At 43.8% G+C, this 16,355-nt stretch overlaps 1 protein-coding gene across 2 annotated transcripts in view; it reads right to left on the reverse strand.

The window, feature by feature from the left end:
* Positions 1–326: 326 nt before the first annotated feature.
* LOC138649778 (PRKC apoptosis WT1 regulator protein-like) overlaps positions 327–16,355 on the reverse strand; it is a 78,926-nt gene continuing 62,897 nt past the window's right edge. For both annotated transcript variants that reach the window (XM_069740456.1, XM_069740455.1), the window contains one exon: positions 327–1,292. In XM_069740456.1, the coding sequence (XP_069596557.1) occupies positions 1,206–1,292 (87 nt within the window). In that variant the 3' untranslated portion in view covers positions 327–1,205. The remainder of the gene's footprint in view (positions 1,293–16,355) is intronic.

A 16,355-nucleotide genomic window follows, 5' to 3' on the forward strand; every position in this document is an offset into this window, starting at 1 on the left:
TAGGGATGCTCTCAATATAATGACCTTTTTTCAAATTATACTTGTCCACCGATCTACTGATGACAGCAAGACCGGCTCTTGAATATACGTCTGACATTCACAAGGTAGCTGCCATAAGGAAAGTGCAGCATTACATAAGTAACCGGTTTAGACACGCCTGGCAAAAATGTAGTAGGGCAGAAGCTGCTCTTTTATTTGGTGGCTGGACAATCTGTCTAATAGATGGCAACTGGTGAGGGACCCTCCTGTTATATAAGATGCATATGGAAAGTTGGAGTAATTTAGGTATTTAACAGCTTACAGCTGTTACAGCTGTACAGCTCTTACAGCTCAAAACCTATCCTACAATTACAGGCAAAATTGGCCTTTGTATATTCTATGAACATTAAGCCCAACATGAAGAAAACTCATTCTATATGTTTAAGCAGCAAAACACATTAATTCAGGTGTCCTAAATAAATACATAATATGTACGTGAATTGAGCAGCACTTTGTAGTTAACTAAATATATATTAAAGGGATATTCACATATTGTAATGTTTTGACATATCACTATGATATGAAATAGTATTATGATTGGTGGGGGACCAACCTCGAAACCCACTGCCGATCAAGAGAACGAAGACTTCGAAGAGAAGAGACTAGGATCGACTGGGACTAGGAATGAAGAGTAGAGACCTAGATTCCATCGGCTAACTTCCTGATCCTTGCCACCCGCTGTGCAGGGAACTGGACCAAAGGTTTTCCCAAGCTGGTGGTGATGTGCTGTAGTTCGTTGTAGTCTCTGCGCAGGAAAAATCTGGGAAGGAGAACCAGTGCCCACCCAACTTGGCTGCTCCAACGTCCTAAATATTGCATGGGTTCCAGCAGTGAAATCTACACTAGTAAGTGAATGATACTGCAACCATATGTCACTAATTGTGGGTATACCTTTTCACTGCACTGTTTACTTGTTTCCCATGACCTAAGCCAGAAACTTCTGAAGTTTTCAAGTCTTCACCTTATTACATTCGAAAACTTGCTTCTTACCCCAAGTTTCCAGCATCGTTATCTCATTACAGTCTCTGATTGCTTTGTGGGTAAGTAACTTGTGGTTGAACAGCTCATTCACTGTTCATTTATATAGCTAAATGGTGAGAAAATAATTAGTTTATTTCTCACTTGATGATAAATAGAAAGCTGACTAGCTAATGAGAATTTGAGTCTTAGCCGCTCAACTGGCCCATCATCTTCAACAGCATGTGGTTCTCGTCCTTCAACTTCTTATTTTCATCCTCAGCGCTCTGCTTTTTCTGCAACAAACATAATAGTAATCAAAAAATGTTAGTTTGGTTTCCCTCCAAAATCCAGTTTATCATCGTAGAACCCTAGATGTTCTTAATAATAAAAAATCATTTTCCATGACAACACCACACAGTATCAAATTAATGTTATTTTGAAGCCATGTTATAGCAGAAAGTTTCTTAAAGGGAACCTGTCACCTGAATTTGGTGGGACTGGTTTTGGGTCATATGGGCGGAGTTTTCGGGTGTTTGATTCACCCTTTCCTTACCTGCTGGCTGCATGCTGGCCGAAATATTGGATTGAAGTTCATTCTCTGTCTTCCATAGTACAAGCCTGCGCAAGGTAAGATTACTTTGCGCAGGCGTGTACTACGGAGGACAGAGAATGAACTTCAATCCAATATTTCGGCCAGCATGCAGCCAGCAGGTAAGGAAAGGGTGAATCAAACACCCGAAAACTCCGCCCATATGACCCAAAACCAGTCCCGCCAAATTCAGGTGACAGGTTCCCTTTAAGTTTATATTCACACATTGGTGAGTGTCACCATGTAAAAAAGATGGACTGACTATTTTGTCGATATTTACTTGTTTAGTATACTTAATAATAGAACGTCAAGCTAGTCCACATCCCTTTACAGATATCAGCATCACTGTCCCCATTGGGACTCAAAATCTAAATTCCCTATCAGTATGTCCTCAAAGTGTGGAAGGAAACCGGAGAACCCATACAAACTCCTTGAAGATATTTTCCTTGGTGGGATTTAAACCCAGGACTCCAGTGATGCAAATTAACAGTGCTAACCACTGAGCCACCATACTGCCAATAAAAAAAGACTTTGGAAGGTCACACATTTTTAGTCAAGGTAAACATACTTCTTGGCAAACATGCAGGCACAGAAGCAGTGCCGCACGATCGCCACAGGGAGATTGGCTTCTGGTCAGCCAGCGATGGTGATCTGTTTAGACCCTGCAAGCAGGGGCGCTGCTATCATGAGGCAAGTTGAGTACTTTGCCTCAGGTGGCGGAGCGGCGGTCAGAACACGTGGTGCCGACTGTTATGACCTGGTGGTGAGGACAATAATGGACCTGGTGGTAAAGAGCACACGGAATGACCTGATAGTTACTAATAATACAGGACAAGCTCTGAGACGTGGGAACTCTGCTGACCGCAATCCCTAATCCTATCACACACACTAGAAATAGCCATGGAGCGCTCCTGACGCTCCCTAGGCGCCTCATCACAGCCTAAGGAACTAGCTAGCCCTAAAGATAGAAAAATAAAGCCTACCTTGCCTCAGAGAAATTCCCCAAAGGAACAGGTAGCCCCCCACATATAATGACTGTGAGTTAAGATGAAAATTACAAACACAGAGATGAAATAGATTAAGCAAAGTGAGGCCCGACTTACTGAACAGACAGAGGATAGGAAAGGCAACTTTGCGGTCAGCACAAAAAACTACAAAAAGAACACGCAGAGGGCGCAAAAAGACCCTCCGTACCGACTCACGGTCCCAGAGCTTCCAGCAAGCAAGACAAAAATCAAAATAGCAAGCTGCACAGAAAAAATAGCAAACAGAGAAAAACAAGCAGGAACTTAGCTTCTGCTGGGAAGACAGGTCACAAGAACGATCCAGGAGAGAACTAGACCAATACTGGAACATTGACAGGTGGCATGGAGCAATGATCTAGGTGGAGTTAAATAGAGCAGCCAGCTAACAAATTAACCTCGTCACCGGTGGAAGGAACCTCAGAAGCCGCAGTCCCACTCACAACCACCAGAGGAAGCCCATGGACAGAACCAGCCGAAGTACCATTCATAACCACAGGAGGGAGCTAAACAACAGAATTCACAACAGTACCCCCCCCTTGAGGAGGGGTCACCGAACCCTCACCAGAGCCCCCAGGCCGACCAGGACGAGCCAAATGAAAGGCACGAACCAGATCGGCAGCATGAACATCAGAGGCAAAGACCCAGGAATTATCTTCCTGACCATAACCCTTCCACTTGACCAGGTACTGGAGTTTCCATCTCGAAATACGAGAATCCAAAATCTTCTCCACCACATACTCCAACTCCCCCTCAACCAACACCGGGGCAGGAGGATCAACGGATGGAACCACAGGCGCCACGTATCTCCGCAACAATGACCTATGGAATACATTATGGATGGCAAAAGAAGCTGGAAGGGTCAAACGAAATGACACAGGATTGAAAACCTCAGAAATCTTATACGGACCAATGAAACGAGGCTTAAACTTAGGAGAGGAAACCTTCATAGGAACATAACGAGACGACAACCAAACCAAATCCCCAACACGAAGTCGGGGACCCACACAGCGCCGGCGGTTAGCGAAACGTTGAGCCTTCTCCTGGGACAATGTCAAATTGTCCACCACATGAGTCCAAATCTGCTGCAACCTATCCACCACAGTATCTACACCAGTACAGTCCGAAGACTCAACCTGCCCTGAAGAGAAACGAGGATGGAAACCAGAATAGCAGAAAAACGGCGAAACCAAAGTAGCCGAGCTGGCCCGATTATTAAGGGCGAACTCAGCCAAAGGCAAAAAGGACACCCAATCATCCTGATAAGCAGAAACAAAGCATCTCAGATATGTTTCCAAAGTCTGATTAATACGTTCGGTTTGGCCATTTGTCTGAGGATGGAAAGCCGAGGAAAAAGACAAATCAATGCCCATCCTAGCACAAAAGGATCGTCAAAACCTCGAAACAAACTGGGAACCTCTGTCCGAAACGATGTTCTCCGGAATGCCATGTAAACGAACCACATGCTGGAAAAACAACAAAACCAAATCAGAGGAGGAAGGCAATTTAGACAAGGGTACCAAATGGACCATCTTAGAGAAGCGATCACAAACCACCCAAATGACCGACATCTTTTGAGAGACAGGGAGATCCGAAATAAAATCCATAGAAATATGCGTCCAGGGCCTCTTTGGGACCGGCAAGGGCAAAAGCAACCCACTGGCACGAGAACAGCAGGGCTTAGCCCGAGCACAAGTCCCACAGGACTGCACAAAAGAACGCACATCCCGCGACAAAGACGGCCACCAAAAGGATCTAGCCACCAAATCTCTGGTACCAAAGATTCCAGGATGACCAGCCAACACCGAACAATGAACCTCAGAGATAACTCTACTAGTCCATTTATCAGGGACAAACAGTTTCTCCGCTGGGCAACGGTCAAGTCTATCAGCCTGAAATTTTTGCAGCACCCGCCGCAAATCAGGGGAGATGGCAGACAAAATTACCCCCTCTTTGAGAATACCCGTCGGCTCAGGAACACCCGGAGAGTCGGGCACAAAACTCCTTGACAGGGCATCAGCCTTCACATTCTTAGAGCCCGGAAGGTACGAAACCACAAAATCAAAACGGGGGAAAAATAGCGACCAACGAGCCTGTCTAGGATTTAACCGTTTGGCAGACTCGAGATAAGTCACATTCTTGTGATCCGTTAAGACCACCACGCGATGCTTGGCTCCTTCAAGCCAATGACGCCACTCCTCGAATGCCCACTTCATGGCCAACAACTCTCGATTGCCAACATCATAATTGCGCTCAGCAGGCGAAAACTTTCTAGAAAAGAAGGCACATGGTTTCATCACCGAGCCATCAGAACTTCTTTGCGACAAAACTGCTCCTGCTCCAATCTCAGAAGCATCAACCTCGACCTGAAACGGGAGCGAAACATCTGGCTGGCACAACACAGGGGCAGAAGAAAAACGACGCTTCAACTCCTGAAAAGTTTCCACAGCCGCAGAAGACCAATTGACCACATCAGCACCCTTCTTGGTCAAATCAGTCAACGGTTTAGCAACACTAGAAAAATTACTGATGAAGCGACGATAAAAATTAGCAAAGCCCATGAACTTTTGCAGACTCTTCACAGATGTCGGCTGAGTCCAATCATAAATGGCCTGGACTTTAACACGGTCCATCTCGATAGTAGAAGGGGAAAAAATGAAACCCAAAAATGAAACCTTCTGAACTCCAAAGAGACACTTAGACCCCTTCACAAACAAAGAATTAGCACGAAGGACCTGGAACACCATTCTGACCTGCTTCACATGAGACTCCCAATCATCCGAGAAGACCAAAATATCATCCAAATATACAATCAGGAATTTATCCAGGTACTCTTGGAAGATGTCATGCATAAAGGACTGAAATACTGATGGAGCATTGGAAAGCCCGAATGGCATAACCAGGTACTCAAAATGGCCCTCGGGCGTATTAAATGCTGTTTTCCATTCATCGCCCTGTTTAATACGCACAAGATTATACGCACCACGAAGATCTATCTTGGTGAACCAAATAGCCCCCTTAATCCAAGCAAATAAATCAGACAGCAGCGGCAAAGGGTACTGAAATTTGACTGTGATCTTATTAAGAAGGCGGTAATCAATACAAGGTCTCAAAGAACCATCCTTCTTGGCCACAAAAAAGAACCCTGCTCCCAATGGTGACGACGACGGGCGAATATGACCCTTCTCCAAGGATTCCTTTATATAACTCCGCATAGCGGCGTGTTCTGGCACAGATAAATTGAACAGTCGGCCCTTAGGAAACTTACTACCAGGAATCAAATTGATAGCACAAACGCAATCCCTATGAGGAGGTAGGGCACTGGATTTGGGCTCATCAAATACATCCCGGTAATTCGACAAAAACTCCGGGACTTCAGAAGGGGTGGATGACGAAATAGACAAAAATGGAACATCACCATGTACCCCCTGACAACCCCAGCTGGACACAGACATAGATTTCCAATCCAATAATGGATTATGGACCTGTAGCCATGGCAACCCCAAAACGACCACATCATGCAGATTATGCAACACCAAAAAGCGAATATCCTCCTGATGTGCAGGAGCCATGCACATGGTCAATTGGGTCCAGTACTGGGGCTTATTCTTGGCCAAAGGCGTAGCATCAATTCCTCTCAATGGAATAGGATACTGCAAGGGCTCCAAGAAAAAACCATAGCGCCTAGCATATTCCAAGTCCATCAAATTCAGGGCAGCGCCTGAATCCACAAATGCCATAACAGAATAGGATGACAAAGAGCAAATCAGAGTAACGGACAAAAGAAATTTCGACTGTACCGTACCAATGGTGGCAGACCTAGCGAAACGCTTAGTGCGCTTAGGACAATCGGAGATAGCATGAGTGGAATCACCACAGTAAAAACACAGCCCATTCCGACGTTTGTGTTCTTGCCGTTCAGCTCTGGTCAAAGTCCTATCACATTGCATAGGCTCAGGTCTATGCTCAGATAATACCGCCAAATGGTGCACAACTTTACGCTCACGCAAGCGTCGATCGATCTGAATGGCCAAAGACATAGACTCATTCAGACCTGCAGGCATGGGAAATCCCACCATGACATCCTTAAGGGCTTCAGAGAGACCCTTTCTGAAAATTGCTGCCAGCGCACATTCATTCCACTGAGTGAGTACAGACCACTTCCTAAACTTCTGACAATATATCTCTACCTCATCCTGACCCTGACACAGAGCCAGCAAGATTTTCTCTGCCTGATCCACTGAATTAGGTTCATCATAAAGCAATCCAAGCGCCAGAAAAAACGCATCAACATCACGCAATGCCGGATCTCCTGGCGCAAGGGAAAATGCCCAGTCTTGAGGGTCGCCACGTAACAAAGAAATAATGATTTTCACTTGTTGAACAGGGTCACCTGAGGAGCGAGGTTTCAAAGCAAGAAACAATTTACAATTATTTTTGAAATTCAGAAACTTAGATCTATCCCCAAAAAACAAATCAGGAATTGGAATCCTAGGCTCTAACATCGGATTCTGAACCACAAAATCTTGAATGTTTTGTACCCTTGCAGTGAGATTATCCATACAAGAGGACAGACCTTGAATGTCCATATCTACACCTGTATCCTGAACCACCCAGAGGTAAAGGGGAAAAGAGAGACAAAACACACTGCAAAGAAAAAAAAATGGTCTCAGAACTTCTCATATCCCTCTATTGAGATGCATTAATACTTCTAGCCACCTGTACTGTTATGACCTGGTGGTGAGGACAATAATGGACCTGGTGGTAAAGAGCACACGGAATGACCTGATAGTTACTAATAATACAGGACAAGCTCTGAGACGTGGGAACTCTGCTGACCGCAATCCCTAATCCTATCACACACACTAGAAATAGCCGTGGAGCGCTCCTGACGCTCCCTAGGCGCCTCATCACAGCCTAAGGAACTAGCTAGCCCTAAAGATAGAAAAATAAAGCCTACCTTGCCTCAGAGAAATTCCCCAAAGGAACAGGCAGCCCCCCACATATAATGACTGTGAGTTAAGATGAAAATTACAAACACAGAGATGAAATAGATTAAGCAAAGTGAGGCCCGACTTACTGAACAGACAGAGGATAGGAAAGGTAACTTTGCAGTCAGCACAAAAAACTACAAAAAGACCACGCAGAGGGCGCAAAAAGACCCTCCGTACCGACTCACGGTGCGGAGGCGCTCCCTCTGCATCCCAGAGCTTCCAGCAAGCAAGACAAAAATCAAAATAGCAAGCTGGACAGAAAAAATAGCAAACAGAGAAAAACAAGCAGGAACTTAGCTTCTGCTGGGAAGACAGGTCACAAGAACGATCCAGGAGAGAACTAGACCAATACTGGAACATTGACAGGTGGCATGGAGCAATGATCTAGGTGGAGTTAAATAGAGCAGCCAGCTAACAAATTAACCTCGTCACCTGTGGAAGGAACCTCAGAAGCCGCAGTCCCACTCACAACCACCAGAGGAAGCCCATGGACAGAACCAGCCGAAGTACCATTCATGACCACAGGAGGGAGCTTAACAACAGAATTCACAACAGCCGACTCTCCCTGTAATCCCTGCTGACACTTGTTGACACTGTCACAACAAGCTAAGTGCCTGGCAGGTGACTGTTACCACTTACCGGGGCTGAGGTGCAGAGGCGGTGCCCAGTCTCCTGACCTGCTGGGACACACACATTGCTGGAAATAGTCGCACAGAGCAGTAACCAGCAGTAAGTAACTGTAAACATCTCTTGCCAGCCCTGACACTGATACTGCACTGCTCCATCATGGTTCACAGCTTCCCTCCATCAGACTGTCAGATGTAGATAAGCTATGTGAACCAGCTGGGGTTTTCAGATCTGAAAGCAGTAAGGAAGTCGGATGTAGCAGAGTTGGTGTTACTCTATGTGGATGAGCTGAGAGTGTCAGATATGGTCCTGTTAAGACTATGAGGTTGTCAGTTCCAGCAGGCTGCAGTTTGTTGGATTGAGCAAAGGTGAGGTCAGATGTAGCAGAGCTGCGGTTACCATACACCGATGAGCTTAGGTTTCACAGACATAAAGATTTTGCCTGTAAGAGCAAACCTGAGGTTGTCAGGAAGCTGTTTTTAGTCGCATTTAGCTTGTTGTCAGAATAAATAAAGTTGAGGTTGTCAGATGTAATAAACTCTCAATTTGTCAGATATCCCAAACTGAGAATATCAAATGCGGGTAAGGTTACTACTTCAGAAGAAGCTGCAATGAGTTTGTTGAGAGTAGTAGAGCTGAGGGCAGAGGGTGTCAGATATAGCAGAATGGTATCAAGTAAAAAAAGAGGTTGTTAAATCTGCAAGAGCTGAGGATGTGAAATGTAAGATGTGAGGATTGTAGGCTGCAGAGCTGAAGGTGTAAAATGCAGCATAGCTGAGGCTGTCACCTGCAATGACCCCATAGTGCAGATCAAATCTTCACTGTTTTTTTTAAGGTGGCCAAATACCAATGGCGTAACTACAAGAGTCTGATGAGCCCCAGTGCAAGATTGGCACAGAGCCCACCCCCATCCTGAATTATATGTATATATGTCCATCATCCTGGTGTATATGTCCCTAATCCTGGCCCCATCCTGGTGTATATCCCCATCCTGATATACAGTACAGACCAAAAGTTTGGACACACCTTCTCATTTAAATATTTTTCTGTATTTTCATGACTATGAAAATTGTAAATTCACAATGAAGGCATCAAAACTATGAATTAACACATGTGGAATTATATACTTAACATAAAAGTGTGAAACAACTGAAAATATGTTTTATATTCTAGGTTCTTCAAAGTAGCCACCTTTTGCTTTGATGACTGCTTTGCACACTCTTGGCATTCTCTTGATGAGCTTCAATAGGTAGTCACCGGAAATGGTCTTCCAACAATCTTGAAAGAGTTCCCAGAGATGCTTAGCACTTGTTGGCCCTTTTGCCTTCACTCTGCGGTCCAGCTCACCCCAAACCATCTCGTTTGGGTTCAGGTCTGGTGACTGTGGAGGCCAGGTCATCTGGCGTAGCACCCCATCACTCTCCTTCTTGGTCAAATAGCCCTTACACAGCCTGGAGGTGTGTTTGGGGTCATTGTCCTGTTGAAAAATAAATGATGGTCCAACTCTGCCTGTGTGCACACACTCAGCAAGCAATGTTTGAGTCGGTGTATAAATATATCTCTGGACATTGTATATTATACATTTGCCTGGACATTATATATTTTAGATCTCTGGACATGATATATTATAGATCTCTCTGGACATTATATAGGATAGATCTCTGGACATTATATATTATATATAGCTCTGGACATTATGTATTTTAGATCTGTGTGTGTGTGCGGGTGTCTGTGTGTATCTGTGTCTGTGTGTGTGTGTGGGTCTGTCTGTTTCTCTGTGTGTAGCCAGGCATCGTCTGATGGGACTACTACTCCCATACGGCTAGGTCTGCTGTCACATATAACAGTGACAGTATGAGACAATGATGGGACAGTTGTCTTATTATCCCGCGACTGTGTTCAATTGTAAAACAACAACAAAAAATCATACTCACCAAACACCTAGTCCCCGACGTCCGCGTCTCCTGCAACAAAAATAAAATAATAAACCAACATATACTTACCTTTCCACAATAGTCCATTTAATAATGAGTGTCCCATGACGATCTCACATGTAGAACAGTCACATTGTGAGATGTGACTGTTCTATAGGGCCTCCGGTAATACCAGTGTAAGAGGTAATCCTCCCGCAGTGTATCACTCTGCCGCCATGAGAGAAGTCACCGGCGTTCTTGCTGTCACTTGCAGCACCGCTGAGTGAGAAAATTCACTGCAAGAATGATCACCTCCTGTCAGTGTATCGCTGGAGGCCGTGTAGAGCGGTCACATCTCCCGAAGTGACTGTTCTACACCTGAGTTCGCCGTGGGACACACGGTAAATGGACTACGGTGGACAGGGAGTATTTACGAGTATTTACTCGTATGTTAGTATTATCATTTTATTGGTTTATTGGTTTATTATTTTATTTTTGTTGCAGGAGATGAGGGAGTCGTGGATTAGGCGTGGTTGTAAGTATGGTAAATTAAGATTCAATAAAGGAGTCTGTGTGATTATTTCAATTAAAGGACTTTATTCTGGTTGTGCCTTTATTTACCATGTAACTATAGGATTAATAATGGATAGGTGTCTTATAGACACCTCTCCATTACTAAGCCATGGGCTTGATGTCACTTGACAATACAAAGGTAACATCAACTCCACAAATATGAACCCCACTTGCCACCGTTACAGGACAAGTGGGAAGAGCAAGGCTAAGTGCCAGAATTGGCACATCTATAAGATGCGCCATTTCTGGGGTGGCTGAGAACTGATGTCTTTAGTCTGGGGGGTGCCAATATACATGGCCCATTCATTCCCAGGCTATTAATATCAGCCCGCAGTTGTCTGATTAGCCTTTACTTCTTCGATTTTATAGGGGGACCCCATGTAATTTTTCTTCTGGGGTTCCCCTGTAAACTAGCCAGTAAAGGCTAAGTAAACATCTGTGAGCTTATATTAATAGCCTGTGAACCTTTATGGCTATTGGCTCCTTCCCAGAATATTAACATCAGCCCTCAGCAGTTGTCTTTCCCTCTGCTGGTTAAGAAAATCATGCGGGAGCCCATGCAATTTTGTAAAAAAAAGTTTGCAAATTGAACAGATATTGCATTTCACACAGATTTCGTGTGTCTGTGTGTGTGTCTTTTATTTAACTCAATATGTACCTATATATATATATATATATATATATATATATATTAGTTACTTAGGGCCAGGGCCGGACTGGCCATCTGGCACGCCAGTAGTGGGCCGCTGCACGCCGACTCACCCCCCCACCCCACCCAGCTCCGCCGCTGCCGCATTCAACTATACCGGCATCACCTGATGCTCCCTCTCCCATCATTCCCCGCTCTGCCTCTGACACTGCGGGTGCACGTGCACTCACTGTGTCCAAGGCAGTGCAGCGGCAGCCGCTGAGACAGGAGCAGGGAGCAACACAGGCATGAGGGGAGGTGAGGAGTGTTTTTTTTTTACTGGACTGTGGGGCCATTCTAGGGGGGAGGAGAGATGTGGGCTCTGCTGTATACTACTGTGTGGGCAGTGCTGTATACTACTGTGTGGGCTCTGCTGTATACTACTGTGTGGGCTGTGCTGTATACTGCTATGTGGGCTGTGCTATACACTACTATGTGGGCTCTGCTGTATACTACTGTGTGGGCTGTGCTATATACTATGTGGGCTCTGCTGTATACTACTATGTGGGCTGTGCTATACACTACTATGTTGGCTCTGCTGTATACTACTATGTGGGCTGTGCTATACACTACTATGTTGGCTCTGCTGTATACTACTATGTGGGCTGTGCTATATACTACTGTGTGGGCTCTGCTGTATACTACTATGTGGGCTGTGCTATATACTACTGTGTGGGCTCTGCTGTATACTACTATGTGGGCTGTGCTATACAATACTATGTTGGCTCTGCTGTATACTACTGTGTGGGCTCTGCTGTATACTACTGTGTGGGCTGTGCTGTCTAATACTATGTGGGCTGTGCTATACACTACTATGTGGGCTCTGCTGTATACTACTATGTGGGCTGTGCTATACACTACTATGTGGGCTCTGCTGTATATTACTATGTGGGCTGTGCTGTATACTACTGTGTGGGCCCTGCTGTATACTACTGTAAGACACAAAAGAGCACAGTGAGGTCAAAAATACCCTATTGTAAAAAAAAATCACAGTAATAAGCAAGTGCTAGTCAAAAGATGGAAAAAAACAGGGTATTTAGTTAATACTTTTTTTAGCAAATAAATGTATACAAAGCTGCTCCACCAATCGTCAAGGTATACCCATATAGAGCAGTCCTAACTAATGTATATAATCCCTATCTGATGTATTTAAAAACCTGATCATCTGTATAGTACCTGTATAAACAGGGTTCAGAGAGGGAAAATCCATGTGGACCTGCTAGATGGAACAGCTTTAGTGTAAATGACCCACAAAGGAGTGGTGGACTCCCCAGTCTTGTAGAAACAAGAGAACAATTATAGAACCAGAAACACATGGGCTACTTGCACATTGAACAAGTCTGTAGGAACATGTTCACACCACCAAGAAACTTGAAGACACAAAAGAGCAGTGAGGTCAAAAATACTCTGTTGTAAAAAAAATCACAGTAATAAGCAAGTGCTAGTCAAAAGATGGAAAAAAACAGGGTATTTAGTTGATACGTTTTTTAGCAAAAAAATTGTATACTAAGCTGCTCCACCAATCGTCAAGGTATACCCATATAGAGCAGTCCTAACTAATATATATAATCCCTATCTGATGTATTTAAAAACCTGATCATCTGTATAGTACCTGTATAAATAGGGTTCAGAAAGGGAAAATCCATATGGACCTGCTAGATGGAACAGCTTTAGTGCAAATGACCCACAAAGGAGTGGTGGACTCCCCAGTCTTGTAGAGCCAAGAGAACAATTATAGAACCAGAAGCACATGGGCTACTTGCACATTGAACAAATCTGTAGGAACATGTTCACACCACCAAAAAACTTGAAGACATAAAAGAGCACAGTGAGGTCAAAAATAGTAGTTGTATACTACTGTGTGGGTTGTGCTGTATATTACTATGTGGGCTCTGCTATAAACTACTGTGTGGGCAGTGCTATATACTACTATGTGGGCTCTGCTATATACTACTATGTGGGCTGTGCCGTATACTACTATGTGGGCTGTGCTATATACTACTATGTGGGCTGTGCTATACACTACTATGTGGGCTCTGCTGTATACTATGTGGTCAGTGCTGTATACTACTGTGTGGTCAGTGCTGTATACTACTATGAGGGCTGTGCTGTATACTACTATGTGGGCTGTGCTATATACTACTGTGTGGGCTGTGCTATATACTACTGTGTGGGCTCTGCTGTATACTACTATGTGGGCTGTGCTATATACTACTGTGTGGGCAGGGCTGTATACTACTGTGTGGTCAGTGCTGTATACTACTATGTGGGCTGTGCTGTATACTACTATGTGGGCTGTGCTATATACTACTGTGTGGGCTGTGCTATATACTACTGTGTGGGCTCTGCTGTATACTACTATGTGGGCAGTGCTATATACTACTATGTGGGCAGGGCTGTATACTACTGTGTGGGCTCTGCTGTATACTACTATGTGGGCAGTGCTGTATACTACTATGTGGGCAGTGTTGTATACTACTATGTGGGCTGTGCTGTATACTACTACATTGGCTGTGCTGTATACTGCTACGTGGGCTATGTTATCTGCTATGCAGGTTGTGCTATATACTATGGGGGGTATATTATATTCTATGGGGAGGCCGCGTTATATACTATGTGGCTGTTATATACTATTGTGTGAGTATATTATATTCTATGGGGGAGGCTGTGTTATACTATGGGGGCTGCATTATATTCTATGGGGGCTACATTATATATTATGGGGAGGTGGGCTGTATTATATTCTATGGGGTGGCTGCATTATACTCTGGGGTGGCTGCATTATACTCTGGGGTGGCTGCATTATATTCTGTAGGGTGGTGGCTGCATTATACTGTATGTGGGCTGCATTATACTGTATCGAGGATTATGAGGAATACGTTATACTATATGAAGAACTATGGGGTGCATTATACTATGGGAAGTGAATTGTATTACATGGATGACTATGGTGGTGCATTATACTATATGTAGCACTATGAGGAGTGTATTATGCTATATGGAGGACTATGAGGAGTGTATTATGCTATATGGAGGACTGAGCAGTGTATTTTAATATATGGAGGACTATAGGGCGTGTATTATACTATATGGTGGACTGTGGTGCACATTATAATATATGGAGGACTATGGGATGTATTTTACTAAACAAGTAAAATGCTGCATATTCAGATTGTTTTTGCTGGAACAAAAATCATTGTTCTCAGCAGCGCATCGCCAGTGTAAACTGTAGATGTGCTGCTGATAACATGATACTGTATGGGGATCTGTTAGTGATCTATTAGTGATCGTTCTGTCTCATCATTATTCCTCAGCTGATGGAAAGAGGCCAGGAAATAATTGTTGAACAATTTCAGTATTGTCGATCAAACTCATTTATACAAATACAACCAAAATGCTTTTGTGTGATGTGCAATATGTTAGCATTTGTGACCCCATTTTAAACTTTGCCTAGGGCCCCACTTTGCCTAAAACTGGCCCTGCCTACAAGTATACAAAGATATTATTCAGTCACCATGTGAAAAGTGGGCCTGTGTAACTTCAAATGCCAGGGTTGAATTTTAGTCCCAGTCCGGCCCTGCTTAGGGCTCATTCCCACTTGCGATGAAATCGGACAAATTCAATCAGATAAAAAAATCGGATTGAATTTGGATCAATGTTATGCTATGATTGTGTCTTCATACTGCTAAGCTAAATAAAACAGGCTATGTGCCGACCTAGTGTTTTACTGAGTGTCAATGAACCCTTCTAACACAAGTATGGATTGTCTAAAATGGCGAGGCTGTTTAAGAGTGGACGTTAGAGTCTCTAAGACTTGGGATGATGTATAGTATGCACTTATAATATGCGGAGCATGTTTCGCTGTTGCTTCTGTTGCTGGGGAAGAAGCAACAGCGAAACGTGCGTAGGGGTCCGGAGGCACGGCTAGTCACTCGGCAGAGGAATTGTTGGTGGGACTTCATGTAAGGTAATATGAGGAGGATTTGACTTTATGCACTTTACACTTTTTTAGTGGTTGAAGGAAGTACATAGCATCAGACTGATGAGGGGTGTCTGTGTGATATAGGTTAATTGTGACCTCAGCACCTGCCACTAATTGGGGGTTGACTCTTTGGTTTTTGTGCTTTCCTTCTTTACAAGATTGCAATATGTTAGATATTAGACTCAGAATATATATGTCCCTATAATTTATGTAAATTGCTGAGAGAGTTTAATGATATTCCAATTTTTGCCTGCCTAGCCTCTGGTTTTGTTTGGTTTGAGGCACCAATTTGAATGTTTGTGTTAATTGTTTATATTGAAATAAAGAAATTGTTATATTTTATAAATTGTGTTTGGTAGCACTTCTTGATCCTGTGATAGGGATCGTTATGTTGGATTAGTATGACGAAGTGTGGCCCATTCCCGTTTAGGGAAGAAGGGTCGGGGTAGTATGATTACCAATTCTGTGAATCGCCTGAGGGTTAAAAATGCTCTCTACACCCCTAGATGAATTCCTCAAGAGATGTAGTTTTCAAAATGGGGTCACTTATGGAAGTTTCAGTTGTTTTGGCATGACAGGGGCTTTTCAAATGTGACATGGAGTCCGTAATCTATTCCAGTCAAAATTGCACTGCAGTATTTAATTGCTGCGCCTTCTTTTCCGAGCCCTGCCATGAGCCAAACAGTAGTTATCCACCACATATAGAGTATCCGTGTACACATAAGAAATTGTACAACAAATTGCATGGTCCATTTTACCCTTGTGAAAATGAAAAATTTGGGGTTGAATCAACATTTCCGTTTGAAAAATGTATTTTTTCACTTTCACAGCTCAATTATTCTGTGAAGTGCCTGTTGGTTCAAGGACTCCTCTAGATAAGTTCCTTGAGGGGTGTAGTTTCCAAAATGGGGTCATAGTTTCTGCAATCTATTCCAGCCAATTTTGCATTCAGAAAATAAAATGTTGCT

The sequence above is a fragment of the Ranitomeya imitator genome, chromosome 9 (assembly GCF_032444005.1).
Source record: "Ranitomeya imitator isolate aRanImi1 chromosome 9, aRanImi1.pri, whole genome shotgun sequence".
NCBI classification, from domain to species: Eukaryota; Metazoa; Chordata; class Amphibia; order Anura; family Dendrobatidae; genus Ranitomeya; species Ranitomeya imitator.